Source organism: Mastigoproctus giganteus, chromosome 1, assembly GCF_048544385.1.
Source record: "Mastigoproctus giganteus isolate SK-2022 chromosome 1, ASM4854438v1, whole genome shotgun sequence".
Classification (NCBI taxonomy): domain Eukaryota; kingdom Metazoa; phylum Arthropoda; class Arachnida; order Uropygi; family Thelyphonidae; genus Mastigoproctus; species Mastigoproctus giganteus.
The window spans coordinates 22,788,682-22,806,844 of record NC_143575.1 but is presented as its reverse complement, the minus strand read 5'-3'; the positions used below and the strand labels follow the sequence as shown (position 1 = coordinate 22,806,844).

Here is an 18,163-nt window from a genome sequence, read left to right as displayed (position 1 = left end):
AAGATGGGGCAGTCTGCTGGTATGGGCTGTTTTAGTTGGTTCAGGCTTAGTTCATTAGTGGTAGTGCCTGAAACCATGAAGTCCATAACCTACTTGGATGTTCTGGATAATTATGCACTATGTATGCAGTGGCAGTACTATGGAAATGGGCCCTGTTAATATCAGCAAGATGATCCATTTCATACAATGAGGGTGATACATGATAAATGGTTTGTGGATAATTAAACTGAAAAGTTTAACTGGTTGGCTCAGAACCCAGATTAGGTTGCAGGCCAAAATGGTTTCTTTTCAGATTTGCTCTAGCAGCTGCTTTGCACAAGGAATACAAGTGAATTCCAGCCAAGTTGGTAGAAAGTATGCCCAAGGGCATACATTCCACCAACATAAAAGCCAAAAGTGAACCTACCATTGTATTTATTAGGTTTTTCAATTAAGGACCATTTTTTGCAACTATCTATATGCATGGTGTGAATACTTTTGGTTATATAGTTTATTTTAAAAGTTGGAAGGCTCATATTATAGAGGTCCTTCAGTTTAGTAAATATGAGAACCACAAAAAATAATCTTCAGAAGCATAACAATTGTAACCATATATTTGCTTTTCTATTAAACATAACACTATGTAACAAAAAAATTTGATTATATTTAAATGTTTTATGTATCTGTTTCTTATATGTATTTTGTGTTCTGAATTCAATAGTGACATTGGTTTTACACTGTGTAAATATTTTGGTAGCAACTGAAGGTCTTGTTTTTGTGACATTTATAAGTATTACATAAATGCATAATAGTGTGATATTAGTAAGTACTTAACTAACTTCTTTTTTTGCAGTTCGCTATGGCTATCAAATGAAAGTATATGTTATCTCCAAAGCAGGTAAAGCATAACATTGTTGGTAGCACCAGGTTTTGAAGTCAATATGAAGCCTACTTTGGAACGCCTATAGGTAATCAAGGCAAGTTGTGCCAACAAGTTGAAAAAGTCCATGGGTCAAAAAGCCATAGAGTATCCCATCCTATCATTTTCAATTCCTAGTGTCACAAAATGAAGATCTGTCAATTCCCAATTCACCTATCAGAGAAGATTCTCCAGAACTGGATGATAAATCTGGTAAACGTGATAACTGGGATTACACCTAAGAAGCTTGTTCTAGTAAAGCACCACATTTCCCTAAGAAATGAGAACTGGATGACTTAATGATGAACTTGGGTCTAACCAAATCCAATGCAGAGCTCCTGACATCTAATTTAAGGGTGAATTCTACTGGAACCCAATTGCAAGACTTCAGTGTACAGCCATAACTTATGCATATTGTACACTGTTGCAAACTCCTTGTGTTATTGTTTTGGTTGGATCGGTCTTTGTGAAGAAATTTAGTAATAGTCACAATCTAAAAGAGTGACATCTTTTCATACACGGTTCAAAAAAAAAAGTATAAAATCTGTGTTACTTCACAATGGAAATATACACCCATCGATTCCTGTTGTGTGCTCTGTTCAAATGGGATGATGTAGGGACTTCAAGATATTGGGGTCAGGGTCCTTCCGGTGTTTGCAAGGTAGTTTTACCATGTTCCTTTGCTTTCTTTGCCTCTGGAATAGAAGGTAGAGAAGATCGGTACTACAGGAGATCGGTAGTACTATCGGTACTACTTTGGGTAAGTATGAAAAGAAAAGTAAGAATTCTTTGCTTATCTTAACACCAGAAGGAAAAGGATGAACTACATTGGCCAAGTAGCTATGAATGGCTTAACTATTGATGATCCTGTTCAGGTTGCTGACAAACTGAATAAATATTTTGAATCTACATTCATGCATGAAGAATTTTTTTTATGGATGGGGATACCAGCAGTATACCTAATTCTAACTGAGAGCTAAATGATTTTAAGATACTTGAGAGGAAAGTGGAAAGGAACTTGAAGCTAAAAGTGAATAAGGCTCAGGCTCACAGAACAGCAAGCTTTCAGCCAGCATTATGAGAGCATCCATGAATTTGGGGAGGGGGGATACATACTGAAAATGTGCAAATGTTTCCTCTATTCAAAAGGAGTCATGTTCAGAATCAGCATACCCAAATTCACAAAGAAAAACCAAGAAATGCAAATAAACAGAACATTTTTTGAAAATGTTACACGATGTAATTTGCCTATTCCATAAAATATATTCATCTACTTCTATTAAATATATTTGAAATCTAGATTAATAGTTCTGTATTTATCTGGATTTCAAAGCAAAATTTAACATGTTCAGTAATGAAGTTAGGTGCAGAATATCATACTGATGCATATCAGTATGATATTTTCCAGTCTTTATTTCTCCACAAGCTGCACTTGTAAAGTATCAATGCATCTGAAATTTCTTTTTTAAGTAAAATAATTAAATACAATTAATGACAGAGAAGATTAAAGAGAGACTACCAAGTACAATGACAGAAGGTGCCAATGAATAATGGGGAAAATTTAAGAAGGTGGTGATTCAAACAGCTGTAGAGTTTTATTTTCATAAATTTTCTGAATGAGTTCAGAAAATTTATGAAAATAAAATTGGAAGAGCACGAAGAGATATACAATGAGAAGAAAAAAGAAGCAAAGAGAATTGTAAAAGAAGAAAAGGACAAAGGTTGGACGGAGTTTGCACATAAATTAGAGGATATTAATGGAAATATATAACATATGGGTTGCTGAGGAATACGAAAAGGAACAATGAAGAAGCTGGGTTCCTAGTTGATATAGGTGGAAAATTAGTCATGAATGAGAAGGAAATCAGGAAACAGTGGCAGGACTATTTTGTGACTCTGCTTAATGCTAAGGCCAATGGTTAAGGTGGTGTAAGAAGAGCAGAATCCACAGTGGGAAAAGAGAGCCCAAAAGTTGGTGTTGATGAAGTAAAAGAAGCAATGAAAAAGATGAAGAATGGAAAATCACCTCACCTGGAGTAGATGAGTTACTAGTGGAAGTTATTAGGGCTACAAGCAATATTAGGCTAAAATGACTTTATGATATTATCAAAAAGAATACCAAATGATTGGACAAGAATCATTATACCAATTTTTAAGAGAGTCCAGAAGGGAATGCAACAACTATAGGGAAATCACTCTATTATGCCACTGTACTAAAATCTTTGCACGAATTCTTCAGACGAGATTAAGGAATAAAATTGAAGAGAGAGAGAGAGAGAGAATGAGTCAAGAACAGTATGGATTTAGAAGAGGAAGATCAACGATTGACTTGAACAAGGAGGAAGAACTTGAGTGTAAAAGGTGTGAAATTGGGGGAGGAAATGTTGGAAGTGGTGGACAATTTTAAGTACGTAGGGAGTTTATTAACAAAGGATGGCAGCCTTCATATTGAATAACTAGGAGAATAGCAGCTAGTCAGAGTTTCTTCTGTAATGTTAATAGCTTGTTATGGGCTAGGGAAGTTCCAATGGAGTGTAAAAAGCTGATAAATAGGGCATATTTGGTCCCTATATTGACCTATGCTGCTGAGACATGGAGGATAAATAGAAAGTATTCTAGCAGAGTCCAAGCAATGGAAATGAAGGTGCTAAGGACTATGCTAACTAAAACTAGGAGAGATAAAATAAGAAATACTGATATAAGAATGAATCTGGGAATAGAAAGTCTGAGGGAGAAGATGATTACATCAAGATTGTGATGGTTTGGACACATGAAGAGAATGAACTTAGACAGATTACCAAGAAGAATGTTTGAGATGAAAATGGACAAGAAGAGGCCAAGAGGTGGCATCTTCTTGTCCATTTTCCAGATTAATTGTCTTCATCTGGACAAGATGAAGACAATTAATGACAGAAGAATGGATTAGCAGTATACACTCATGAGCCAAAACATTATGATCACCTACCTAATAGCATGTTGGGCTGCCTTTTACCGTGGTAAATGCTTGCACACAGTACTGCATTGACTATGTGGAGGGTGTCCTCAGGTATAGGTATACTGGACGAGTTGGAGAGAAGGATATCCTGGAGTTTAACAATGAAGTGAGGCATTGGCATAGACTGGTGAATGCTGCGTTCCACTGCATCCCACAAATTTTCAATAGGACTGATGTTGGGGAAATTTGGTGGCCAGGATAGCACCAAAAATGCTTGGAAACGATCCTTGCACCATTCCTGCACAAAGTAGGCCTTGTATAATGGAGCACTGTCTTGTTAAGAGAATCCAGTGAAATCTGAATACATGGTCACCATGTAGGACAAAAGTTGGTCCAAAACAATGCCAAGGTAGGATCTGGCACTGAGAATGTGTTCACTGCAGATAAGGGAACCAGTGATGTCCATAAAAACATCCCCCAAACCATGATACCATTGCCGTCAAGCCTGTTTTCTCATTCAACCATGCAGTCTGGTTGCAGTTGTTCACCTGCTAACTGTTAAATATGCACTTGTCCATCAGCATGATGGAGCTGGACCCTTAACTCATCAAACCAGGAGACTCTTTTCCAGTTGTTCAATGTCCAGGAATGTTCCTATGCCCACTGCAGGTGGAGGTGTTGATGACAGTTGATCAACGTGGACACATGAACAGGTCACCTACTCCAGAGGCCTATCTACAAGAGTGTATGCTGGATGTGCTTGGAAGCATTTCTCTGTGAACTGTGGCTAATCTTTCTATTTCCCAATGCCTCCTTATAGCCTTCCAGTCAAAAGTCTTCCTAACTCAATCTGGAGGGAGCCTTATAGATTTATCAGCTATTCTTAACAGAGCAAACAACTTTAGATTTTTTTTATAATGGAGAATTATGTTTTCCCCTTCTGCATTTTATAATCATTTTTCCTGTAAACATGATTTATTAACTCTTAGCATTATATTTGTAAGGAAAAGTTTTTAAACATTTATTTATTATTGTGCATTGTTTATTTATAACAAATGAAATTTGTTATAAATAAACAATACAAATAATATTTGGCTCATTGGTTGCACTGTATCTTTTGGTAATAAAACTGCAACTGGAAATATTATACATTTAGCTTTTAAATTCTAAAGGATTATTTAACAACTGAATTGATTCTCATAAAAAATCATTCTTGTGTAGAAACAAGAATGTTTTGCCTATAGATAAGAAAAAAATTACACTCAGAGATTTTCATTACAATTTAAATAAAAATTACATTCACATAAATTAATGTTTATTCTTCGACCCAAACACAACTGTATTTACTTATGCACTTCTTAATTACATGCTTAGAAGTACTAATTTTCTTTAAGTCAATACTTTATACCAGAAACTGTGGATATACATTACAAAGTATTCAGAGTAAATATACCCTTCAGAATAAGGGTGATTCAAAAGATATGCATCACATATTATATTTTCAATTATTATTATTATTATATAAACATGATTGCAATAAACATTCAGTGTCCTTCCCAAATTTAAGCATAAACTGTCTTCGACATGTCTGATGAAAATTAACAGTGTTTTTGTAATTGTTGAAAATTCTGAATCAAAATTAACTTTAAATTTTTACAATATGTGAAGGATGTTAGTATATACCAATTATTTTAGGTACTCTGAAAGATAAAAATCCAGAGATCATAAATGATCAGTTATGAACATGCATTGTGCCTAGAAAACTGAAATGCTGCCTTCACTGTAAACAAAATACTACTGGTTAGTAACTGAAAACTAATATATGACAACTGTTGGACAATCTGGGGATGACAAGTGTAGCAGTTAGAATCAAATTTCATCAAATCGTCAATGATAAATTAAAGCTTATAATTTGAGTTACACGAATTTTGAATCGCTTTGAGTAATCATTCTGGGATCTAAGCAGCTAGAACATCCTCAAAATTCATAAAGGTATTTAAAAAATAATAATAATAAAATGAAATAAAATAAACCCAACTGTAATAAGATCCCAAGTGCTAGTCCCCAAGACTGATCATTCTTCAAGGGATGACAACTGAGGGAGCCTAGCAAGTATGCCACTTGGAAGTCTAAAATGTTGATAGAGCTGATATACATAAATGTATATCAGTCACATACATGAATGTGTTCAGAATTTCAGCAAAGTCCAGTCATTTTGTGGCCATCAAATATTCTGCTTATACTTTCATGTAGGTAGAATGCTAATAACCCTGGTATCTTAAAATAAAAAAATAAACAAATGCTTTTTCCTGGATTATGAACACATTTTATTTTTAGTGTATATGATATTCTTGATCAGAAAAACCAAATTACAAATAACATACTTTAAGAAGCAATAAGTTATGCCACACAACATAAAAATATCACAAGCTTCTTTGCAATTGATAAATACAATCATGAAGTTAGTAACTCAGAGTGGGAATGATAATCTACTTTCAAAAATGAAATGCATAAACTAAATTATTCCAAGTAGGACAAGATTTTTGGCAAAGACCAATAAGAATACATACTAAGGATGCTTTTTCCACTGTAGTTTCTTTGAGGTGAAAAAGTAGGCCAGCAAAATTACAGCACATAAATAGTTCTTTTGGATCAACCAAGCAGCTTGGCCCAAGTGAAGTGATTTCTGATAATATCTATCAAAAAACAATAAACATAATAAAAAAAATTAATAAATAAAAACACAGAATTTGTTATAAATTTCTGAACACTGAAAAAGAAAAACTATTTTTTAAACTAAAATGTCTTGACTATTTTATTGTTTATGGCTTTTGGTTGCATGTGTGTAAGGGTTTAATTCTTCAATCTGTTGGTAAATAATTTGTGACGGTCGTGTTCCAAGCCGCTAAGTGGATTTTTCTTATTTATTGATTTGAAATTATTGTTTTTCTAAATCTTTTGATTTAAATTTAGTAGTATAACATTATTTTGTGATTTTTTGATTAATTTGGTGTATTTATTCTTTACTCGGCCTTATAAAAGTATCGGTAAGGGTTTCCACGTGTTCGTAACTACCGCTACCGTTAGTAACTTTCCCGCCATTGTGATACCGTACTAGATATACCGTAGGTTATATACCGTACTAGATAGCGTTAGTTGAACTTCGTTAGCAGTTAAATTGTACGTTTAAATAAATACATATAACGACTTAGATTACAAACGTAATATAATTAATAACATAACTTAATTAATAAATTAATAGAATCATGACTCAGACCAGAGCAGCAAAGCAAAAGGCTCAAGCTAATGGAAGTGCTGTGGCTCAGAGCAGAACTGAGGGGGGGCAGTTGTCCTCTGACTCACAGCCTTGTAAAATGCACTGTTTGCTTGATGTTTGCAGAGCAATCGGGTACGGGACATGATACTGCCAAGGGGGATGTCTTTGTGTGTGCGCGATGCAAGGAGTGTATCGATATCAGGCAACAACTCGGCGTTCTTATGGGCCTATATGAGAGCTTGAAGGACAGGGTGGATGCCCTCGAAGAAACTAAATTGAGGGGCCCATCAAGCTCTCAGCTGCCCACATCAATGCCAGAGCTTGCACTTGGGCATCGCGTGACACAGAGACAACCCCCAAGGCAGAATGCGCTGGTCCCAAAGGAACTAGTAGTTGTTGGTGACTCTATTGTCAGGGAAACGGGGAACATGCTTTGTAAAAAAGATAGGTGGAACAGGACCAGGGTATGTCTGCCAGGGGCAAAGGTTGATGACGTTGTAGAGCGAATATCATCTTTTAAGGGCACAAAAGGTGATATAGTTGTACACGTTGGCACTAATAATATTAAGAGTAGGAGACCGGCAGAATTACTTAACAAGTACAGGTCACTGTTGAACAAAAGCCAAGAATTAGGGTTGAATTTGAAAGTGTCTGCAATTCTGCCCAGACACGATAGGAGGGAGTATATGATGAGAGCCTTGTTGATCAATTCGGCCCTGGAAAGATTGTGCAAGGCTCAAGGGGTAGAATTTTTTTCAGCCTGGACTGTACTTGTTAACAGGAGAGATTGCTTCTACAGGGATGGGATACACTTAAATAGAAAGGGTGCAAGAATATTTGCTGATGCTATCGAGGCAGTGTTAGGTGGGTCGGAAAACTGCTAGCTTGGGGGGAGACAAAGACCAATAGATTGACAGTAGCCACTGGCAGAGGTGAAAGAGATTCTTGCACTGCTTCTATTAGAATGAGCAGAAGCCTGAAAAACAAGATGCATGGTATTTCAGAGACTGCTGGGAGCCATTGCGGTACAAGTAAACACATGGGTTGTGTTAGAGTAGCTAAGAATAGAAACAGGTGCAGGTATACTTGCGTGTACACCAATGCTAGGAGTTTAGTAAATAAATTTGATGAATTTGAGGTATTGCTCAAAACATCGAAGGCAGATATTGTTGGGATATCAGAGACGTGGTGTCACACAGATATAAGGGATGCGGAACTGCTATTTGGGGAGTACAACGTCTACAGAAAGGATAGACAGGATAGGAAGGGGGGAGGTGTTATGCTATTAGTTAAGAAACACATAAAAACCAAGGAAGTGAAGCCAGTCGACATCGCTGGACAGTGCAGTGTGGAGTCAGTTTGGTGTGACATAAACATTGGGAGATCAAAATTGAGAGTAGGAGTGTGCTATAGGCCTAATGACTCTGATGAGTATAATAAGAAACTGTACAGGGAAATAGAGTGGGCCAGTAAATCAGAGTGTCTTATAATGGGAGATTTTAATTTCCCATATATTGACTGGATTTTGGGGGCTGGTTACTCACACACTAGCAGGGCTTTTGTGGATTTATTGGATGATTGTTTTATACATCAGCATGTTCGGGAGGCAACTAGAACGAGTAATACTCTTGATTTGATTATCAGTAGTGATTCTTCATGCATTAAGAATCTGCAGATAAACGAACCACTAGGTGGCAGTGATCACAGTGTGCTGAAGTGGGATTTACTCAAAGAGGTAACTACCATTAGGGGTAAAGGGAAGGGTTATTGCTTCCGTAAAGGCGACTACGATGGACTGAGACAGTATTTAAATTCTATACAGTGGGACCAACTGATGATGTTACCAACAGCAAATTCAAAATGGGAAGCATTCAAAGAACTTATCTTGGAAGCTACTAGGCTTTACATACCAACTAAGAAATATTGTTCAAGGTTTAGGCCAAAATGGATGTCAGATGAACTAATGAGGCATATGGCAGAGAAGAAAAATGCATGGGATACATACAAATTAACACATGACACAGAAGCCTATGACAGATACAAGTTGATATGCAACCAAGTTACAAAGGAGGTTAGGCAGGCGAAGGCAGATTACGAGAAATCCTTGGCAAGGGATGCAAAGAAAAACAGCAAAGAGTTCTTTACTTATGTAAACTCTAGAAGGAAGGGGATGAATCAGATTGGTCCACTTGATATTGATGTGTCAAGTGTTGATGATCCTGCTCAGGTAGCTAACAAACTAAATGAATATTTTGCATCGACATTCACACATGAGGAGGTATTCAGCGAGGGGAATGCCAGAGGTGTATTCAACTCTAGCAGTAAGCTACAGAATCTTGTAATAACTGAGAGTAAATTGGAGGAGAAATTGTTGAAGATAAACACAAGAAAGGCACCTGGGGTGGATGGGATCTATCCAGTTATATTAAAGGAGGCAGCAGAGGAAGTAAGCAAACCCTTAGCCATAATTATGAGAGCTTCCTTGGACTCAGGGGAGGTACCCACAGACTGAAGATGTGCAAATGTGACCCCAATTCACAAAGGAGGATCAAAGGCTGACACAAGTAATTATAGACCTGTGAGTTTAACTTCTGTTCCAGGAAAATTAATGGAGGCACTAGTTAAAGAAGCACTGCAGGATCATTTAGACAAGACTTCAGTTATAGCTCGGACACAGCATGGTTTTGTTAAGGGGAAGTCTTGCCTGACCAATTTGATTGGATACTATGATGCAGTCACAAAGGAACTGGATGCAGGGAATAACTTTGATATTATATACTTGGATCTTAGAAAGGCTTTTGATACTGTTGCACATGGAAGACTGCTACACAAATTGGAGCAGTGTGACATTGGAGGCAAATTGCTGCTATGGATAAAGGGGTGGTTGAGGGGGAGAAGACAGAGAGTGGTAATCAATGGACACTGCTCATCGTGGACTGATGTTATTAGTGGAGTCCCTCAGGGCTCAGTGTTGGGTCCATTATTGTTTTCTGTATTTATAAATGATATTGATGATGGTATATCGGGCTTAATGTCCAAGTTTGCAGACGATACAAAGGTTGGCAGGGTTGTCAAGGACACTACTGACACTATGCTGCTGCAACAGGATCTGGAAAGTTGAGCAGATGGGCTGAGAGGTGGCAAATGAAGTTTAACATTGACAAATGTAAAGTACTACACATGGGAAACAGCAACCCCAGAGCAACGTATCAACTCTGTGGTACAACACTGACAGTGGTAGAGAATGAAAGGGACTTGGGGGTGGTTGTGCAGGCAGATATGAAGTTCTCTGAGCAGTGCAGACGGGCTGCAAGAGTAGCTCATGGAGTATTGTCAATGATATACAGGAATTTTTCCAGCAGGGATAAGGAGGTGATTATTCCATTGTATAAGGCGATGGTCAGGCCACACCTAGAGTACTGTATACAGGTCTGGAGGCCTCATTTCAAGGAGGATGTAGAGCTGCTGGAACGAGTACAGAGAAGGGCAACAAGATTAGTGAATGGAACAAAGGGGTGCTCTTACGAAGAAAGGCTTAAGTTCTGCAAATTACAGTGTCTGGAGACTAGGCACCAGCGAGGTGATCTGATAGAGGTGTATAAAGCCTTGAATGGTTTAAGAATCCCATCAGCATTGAGCACCTTGAAGGTGCTCAATGCTGATGGGATTCTTCCTCTAGCTCAGAAAAATCACCTGAGAGGGCATAAATTCAAATTGAGGAAAGACAGATGTAGGATAGACGTCTGGAAATTTGCCTTTAGCCAGCGGGTGGTTGGTTGGTGGAACAGACTTCCATCCCTTGTGGTGGAGGTTGATAGTCTAAATAAGTTTAAGGCTCAGCTGGACAGGTATTTTGAACGAACAGAGGGGTGAAGTGGAAGTGGTTTTTTTTTTTTTTTTTTTGGCTGATGCTACATAAGCTTGCTTTCTTGCATCAAATGCCTCTACTAATGCTAATGCTAATGCTAATTTCATACTGTTGTGTTTCTGAATGTCACTTTTTTAAAATTTTGTTTTTGTTGAAGAAACCAGCTCAGAGACACCTCTAGAAATGATTGTTGAAACATATGGTAAAAATGCTTTATGAAGATGTAGGATATTTGAAAGGTATATACAGTAAAATCTCATTAATACAAACTCAGTTTATACAAAGTACTCATTTATATGAAGCACGCACCATTCCCCTGTGAAAGGATAGGCTTTTCTATGTAAATATATTTGTTTATTATAAAATTCAGTTAATATATATTACAAAGTTCTTTTTCACCCCACGAGAAATAAATATTGTCATTTTGTATGTTTAATACAAATCTTGGCAGAGCCATCCGATTATTGGCCCCGGCCACCTGGCTCCCTACTTCCCGAAGGATGGCACTGACTTGTTAGAAATTAGTTTTGTGTAAACAAAAGCAGTTTATGGTGGCTACGTAAAGTGCACTCTGAAAAACATCTTTCTAAAGGATTAGTTGTTAAATTAACAAAAGAATAAAAAGTTTTTCTAAGTTGTTTACATGCACTCCCTCGCTCTCCATCGGATAAGGTCAGTTGCAATTGTTACCCCAGTTCAAAGAGTCTTCTGCTATCGTATAGAGCAGGGGTGGCCAACGAGTCGATCGTGGATTTCATTTCGGTCGATCACGACAAATTTTAAATATACAGTCATCCCTCGATTTGTGCACCTTGTGCAATGTAATTTTTGAGATGGTAGATCGCGGCACATTTTGAAGGAAAAAAAGTAGATCACATCACAAATTACCGTATTTCCCCATGTATAAGACACACCTTTTTTCGAAAAATTTGGGGTCTAAAAACTGGGTGCGTCTTATACAGTGGTTGTAGATTTTTTTTACTTGCATATCCCGCTTTTTCGTGCTTGTTGTCTTTGCACTCATTGTTTCGCACTTGTTACTGGTATATTAGGTTCCGTTTTGCCACGTTCTGCCCAGAAATGGCTCAGAAAAGATTTTTGTACAGTGCTGAATTCAAGTTAAAAGTGATCCAGTTTGCAAAAGTGAATGGAAATCGTGCTGCCGAATGCAAGTTTAGTCCTCCTCCAACTGAGAAAACAATCCGAGACTGGCTACGAGAAGAAGAAACTCTACTGAAAACGCCACGGCAGAAGGAGGCCATGAGAAGCAAGTCAGCAAAATGGCCTGATTTAGAGAGGGAATTGAAGATATGGATTGAAGAGCAAAGGACAATTGGAATTCCTGTGTCCACAAAGATGGTTCAGCATGATGAGGCAAGAAGAATTGCTGATGAAAAAGAAGTTACTGATTTCAAAGGAGGACACAACTGGTGCTTCAGGTTCATGAAACGGAATGGACTACGCATGCGTACACGCACCAGACTTGCCCAAAAGATGCCTGAAAGCTATGAGCAGAAGGTCCTTGAATTTCATCGTTTTATCATTCAATGTCGGAAGACACATCAGTTTGAGTTGGGACAGATTGCAAATATGGACGAAGTCCCCCTTCAATTTGATGTCCCAAGTAACAGAACCATTAATAAGAAGGGGGTGTAAACTGTAACTGTGAAGACAAGTGGACATGAAAAGAGCCATTATACAGTTTTTCTAGTTTGTTGTGCCGACGGAACCAAGCTGCCTTCTATGCTGAGTCTTGTTTATCAAAATTGAACAGAAGAATGGCTTCAGAAAAAAGGAATATTTTGATGATTCTAGATCACTGTACAGCACATTATGCCAAGACACTTAAGTTGACAAATATACGGCTGCTGTTTTCATTCCCGAAAACCACCAGTTTAATGCAACCACTGGATCAAGGCATTATTTATAACCTCAAGAGAGCATATAGAGCCTGCCTGATCCACAACATAGGAGGGAGCAATTTTCAGCCAAATTGGAATGTCTTGGATGCTATCCATAATCTTGTTATTGCTTGGGAAAGTATTACATCAAGTGTAATAATCAACTGCTCCAGAAAGAGTGGCCTTGGAGAGAACATCATCAAAAAACATGGTCCAGCAGACGAATGTGATAGCAACAGTGAGGAATGGAGGAATTTGAAGGAGCATATGGATTTTGTTGGCGAATTTGAAGAGTTTGTGAAGGTGGATGATGAAGCTGCTACCACTGCACTGCCAACACCAGAAGAGCTGCTGGGTACCAAACAAAACGATGATGTTTTTGTTACCAGCGACAGCAAAAGTGAAGAAGCACACACACTGCCATCTAAAAAAGATATCCAAAATGCATTGAACATAATAGAGAATGTGTTGGCCTGCAGTAACATTAATAAAGAAACAACTATTGCTTTTGATAACGTCTGTGCTGTAGTTAAAGATGCATATAGGACAAAAACTGTGCAAACAACATTGGATTCTTTATTTAAATTAGATTAATTTATTAAAAAGTTAATGGTTTGTATGTTTCCTTTTATATTAAGATTGTAATTTTTTTTACTGTGATACTAAAATATTGTATATATCAAAATATATATATATACTGTACAATATTTTCATTTCCATTAATATTGCTTTTCTCTTAGTTTATCTTAAGAATAAAACAAAATCTTTAAAAAATATGTTATTCCTATTACTGTATTGTTAGACAAGGCTTTTGTTTTTATTTTATTTTTATTATTTTATAAATTTATTTTTGATATTATTATTATTTATTTTATTCTTAGATATACAGTATGTACAAAGAACAAAAAAAAAAAAAAAAAAAACAGTAAAATTTTGACACTTTTGGGGAACTTCATTACTCCAAACCTTGTAATTACAAAACGTGAAAATTTAGGTCCCTTGAACTTTGTATTAACGAGATTCCACTGTTGACAAATATATGGCTGTTGTTTTCATATTTTAAAGATGAACATAATATCACTAAGGATGATGCAAGGTGTGGAACGTCTTGTGTTTCAACAAATGACTCGAGACTTGAGGGTATCTGCAAGGCTCTTGGGGGGGGAGATTATTAGCAGTGTCGCCCACATTTGTAGGTAGTAGGAATATATTTTGTAGAGATGGTATTCATTTGAACAAAGGTGGTGGAAGGATTTTTGCCAGTATCATTGAGGATACCCTAAGGGTTCAGGAAAACTGCTAGTTAGGTGGGAGAAGGGAAATTTAGATCTGCATTTATCTGATGATATGAGTCAAAGTAATGTTTGTACTCCCCTCATGAATTTTTGTTTGTTGTCACAACAGCCAATGTTGATAAGATCTTCTGAGAGTAGCAATGTTTCAAATGAGAGGGAAGCTATAGCTTGGGATACAAACCTAAATAACTTCAAGGGTGTGTCAGGGTTGTAAACTATAGAAGACTACTTAGTCTCAACTGTGTCTACAGTAATTTCAGGAGTGTTATTAGTAAAATGGCTGAATTTGAACTCCTGGTTAGGAAAACTAATGCTGGTATAATAGGGCTAACAGAGATGTGGTGCCACCCCAAAAAAATTAGTGATGATGAGTTCCACTACAGTTGTTATAATGTATTTTAAAAAGATAGGGAAGATAGAGGGGGTGGATGAATCATGCTTCTTATTAAAAGCAGCCTGAGCGCGAAAAGAGCTTTCGCTGAGTTTGAAGTTACGCCTGCTAGCATAGAATCTGTGTACTGTGAGTTAGTGAGAAGCAAAGGAACAATGACAGTGGGAGTAACCTACAGACCAGAAGATTGTGAAGAATATGAAGAGTCTTTACATGCAGATGGAATGGACAAGCAAGAGTGAATGTCTTATTATGAGTGACTTTAATCTGCCCCAGATTGATTGGAATAAGTGGGAAAAACTTTTTTTAAATAAATGGGATGATTATTATTTGTGCCAGTATGTTAGAGAAAGTACTAGGGGCGAGAATATTCTTGACCTCATCATTACTTCAGATCAGGGCTTAAAGTGTAGGAACCATTATCAGGAAGTGATCATGCAATTGTCAGCTGGAAGATGAAGAAAATGTTGCAGTAGTTAAAGGTAAGGGCACAGGTTTTAACTTAGGAGGAAGGGACTTTGACAGTTTAAGGCACTGTACAGCATCTGTTCACAGGGCAGATTGCCACAAGATGGCAAATACATTTGAATTATGGAATACTTTTAAAGCAAAAATCACAGAAGCCATGAATGCATACATACCTTTAAGAAAATATTGCAGGAGGAAGATGCCGAAGTGGATGACTGCAGAACTGTTGGGTCAAACAGAACATGGGACGGTTACAGAGTGATGAAAAGTACTGATGCCTACAGCAGGTACAATTTGATCTGTAATAGTACCACAAATAAGGTCAGCAGGGTCAAGGCTGCCTATGAGAAAGCATTGGCTAAGAGAGCAAAGAATAGGGGAAAGGAATTTTTCATGTATGTGAATACAAGAGAAAAAAAGTAAATCAGATTGGACCCTTGTGCACTGGGCATGAGAAAGTTTTAAACAATTCAGCTGATGTTGCGAATGAATTGAACAGGTAGTCTGCATCTATCTTTGCTGAAGAAAGAACCTTCATGCTGAAAAGAGGCTGTGCGGGTGAGGCTGAGTCATATGAAATTAGTGATATTGTAATTAGAGATGATTTTTTATTAGAAAAACTTCTGAGTATAAAGGAAAGTAAGGCTCTGGGAGTCAATGGCATATACCCTGTAGTTTTGAGGGAGAGCATGAGGGAGCGTAATGAACCACTGAGGTTAATTAGAAGGCATCTTTGGACTCAGGTGAGATTCCTATGGACTGGAGAAGTGCCAATGTATTGCCAATACATAAAAGCAGTTCTAAGAGTGAAGTTGTAACTGTAGACTGGTTAGTCTAACTTTGGTGTTAGGAAAAATCTTAGAATTAAGAATGCAATCCAGGGACATTTAGATAAATATGGCATTTGAAGGACACACAACATGGCTTTGTTAAGGGGAAATCATGCTTAACTAATTTAGTAGGCTATTTTGACACAGTTATTCATGAGCTGAATTATGGAATAATCTTGACAGTTTATTTGGATTTTAGCAAAGCTTGGCTTGGTTCCTCATGAGTGGTTACTGTATAAGCTTGAACAGGTTGGGATTACTGGTAGGATTCTAAGAAGAATTTCTGGGTGACTGCAGGGCAGAAGGCAGATGGTTGTGATTAATGGATATTCTTCAGGTTGGTGTAACGTCAGGAGTTGGGTCCCTCAAGGATCTGTTCTTGGAATACTGTTGTTTCTCATTTTCATAAATGACATAGAAGAGGGATAGAAGTTATGATGTCAAAATTTGCAAATGATGTAAAGATTGGCAGAGTTGTTAATGATCAGTGCCAAGCGGCGCTCCTTCAGGATGACTTGAACAGACTTCAAAGATGATCAGAGAAGTGGTAGCTGTTTTAATGCAAGGTCTTACACTTGGGGAATAGCGACCCACAAATGAATCATACACTTGGTGGGGTTGAATTAAAAAGTGGAGGAAAGGGATCTGGGAGTTACAATATGGGCAGATATGAAGTTTTCTGAACATTGTAAACAGGCAGCAAGGAAAGCCCACGGTGTTCGATTGATGATTTACTGAACATTATCCTGTAGGGATAGGGAGGTCATAATCCAACTGTATAAGGCAATTGTAAAAACCACAGTTGGAATACTGTGTTCAAGTATGGAGACCTCATCTGATAAAAAAAAAGACACTGAGCTTCTTGTAAGGGTCCAAAGACAGGCAACTCGAATGGTGGGATTGGCAGAAGGACAACTGTATGAGGAAAGACTCCGGTAATGTGGGCTACCAGGCAACCTCTTGCCTGGTAGCCCACTACCAGGTAATCAGGCACTTTACAGGTAACCTGATTGAGGTTTATAAGGCTCTGATAGGAATTAGTAAAATGAATGAAGGTGAAATTCTCACTGTTCTAAAGAATTCCAGAACTAGGGATCGTGATTTTAAATTACAGGGGTTGAATTTAGATTAGATTGTAGGAAGTTTTCTTTTAATTTATGTTTTCTTATCTACTTTTTTTTTTTTTTTTTTTTGCCAGTGCAACAAAAGCCTGTGACTTCCTTGCACTATATGGTGAATACAGGCAACCCCCGTATAACACGGTACTTCTACAACATGGTTTTGCTCTAACACAACTGATAAAGTGTGGCAATCCTAGCACAATACAATATTCACATGACACGGTTTCGCTTTAACACGATTAGAGAATTGGGCAAATCTTGCATAACACGTTATTTTTGTGCGGGGGAAACCCAGCTATTATGTTGGATGTAATTTTTCATCATTTCCATTCTTTTTTGTGAATCCCCGCATTTGGCTCGCTAATCGTTATGGGGAAAAAAAAAAAAAAAAAAATTATTGGAAAATCCCCGTATTTTACTTTGTTGGGAAATCCCCATGTTAGGCTCTGTGCTATTGAATTTGTGCTTGTTGAATAATCTAAATTTCAAGGTTTTACTATGGGATAATGTGCCAGGCCATCCAAACGTTCAAGTAATGTTTCTACCACCTATTACAACTTCTTTAATTAATTAGATCAAGGCATTATATCAATCTTTCAAACTCATTACATCAGAAAATCATTACAATGGATTTTGGGAAAAAAATGATTAAGAATTGAATTCATGGGAAATTGAAGTGATGGAGGAATTGTCTTTTTCACAACGTGGCTGAGTTAGTTGGTCTCAGGCAAGGGTAGCATGATTTTTTACTCTCGGAAACTTTGGTTTTTCATCCAGTAAAATAGAAAAATCAATGATGTTCAAGAATTACTAGTAGAAAAAGAGACTAGCAAAGTGGATTTGGTGGAAATGGCATTGAAGAAAAATCAAATCAATTCAGAGGATAACAGTGCAGATGAAAATTCAGAACTTGCAAATTTTACACTAAAAAGCATATGGAAAGGCATAAAGTTAGCCGAGCAATTAGAATCTTATTTTTTGAATTCCGATTCTTTGACTGAAAGGAGCCCAAGGTTCAAAAGGGAGCTTCAAAAATGCTTAGTTCCATACCATGAATTGTACAAAAATCTATCAAGCAAAAGCAAACAATGATTAATGATTTTTTAAAGACAGCAGAAGTACACAAATTCTAGAATGGTGTATTTTTTTAACAAAATGGTGTATTTTTGATAGTTTTGT

General features: G+C 37.2%; 1 protein-coding gene across 3 annotated transcripts in view; it reads right to left on the bottom strand.

Moving 5' to 3' along the window:
• Elys (AT hook containing transcription factor 1 homolog) overlaps positions 1-18,163 on the bottom strand; it is a 315,674-nt gene that overhangs the window by 183,426 nt on the left and 114,085 nt on the right. For all 3 annotated transcript variants that reach the window (XM_090371873.1, XM_090371882.1, XM_090371891.1), the window contains exon 14: positions 6,404-6,529. In XM_090371873.1, coding sequence (XP_090227999.1) covers positions 6,404-6,529 — 126 coding nt within the window. The remainder of the gene's footprint in view (positions 1-6,403; positions 6,530-18,163) is intronic.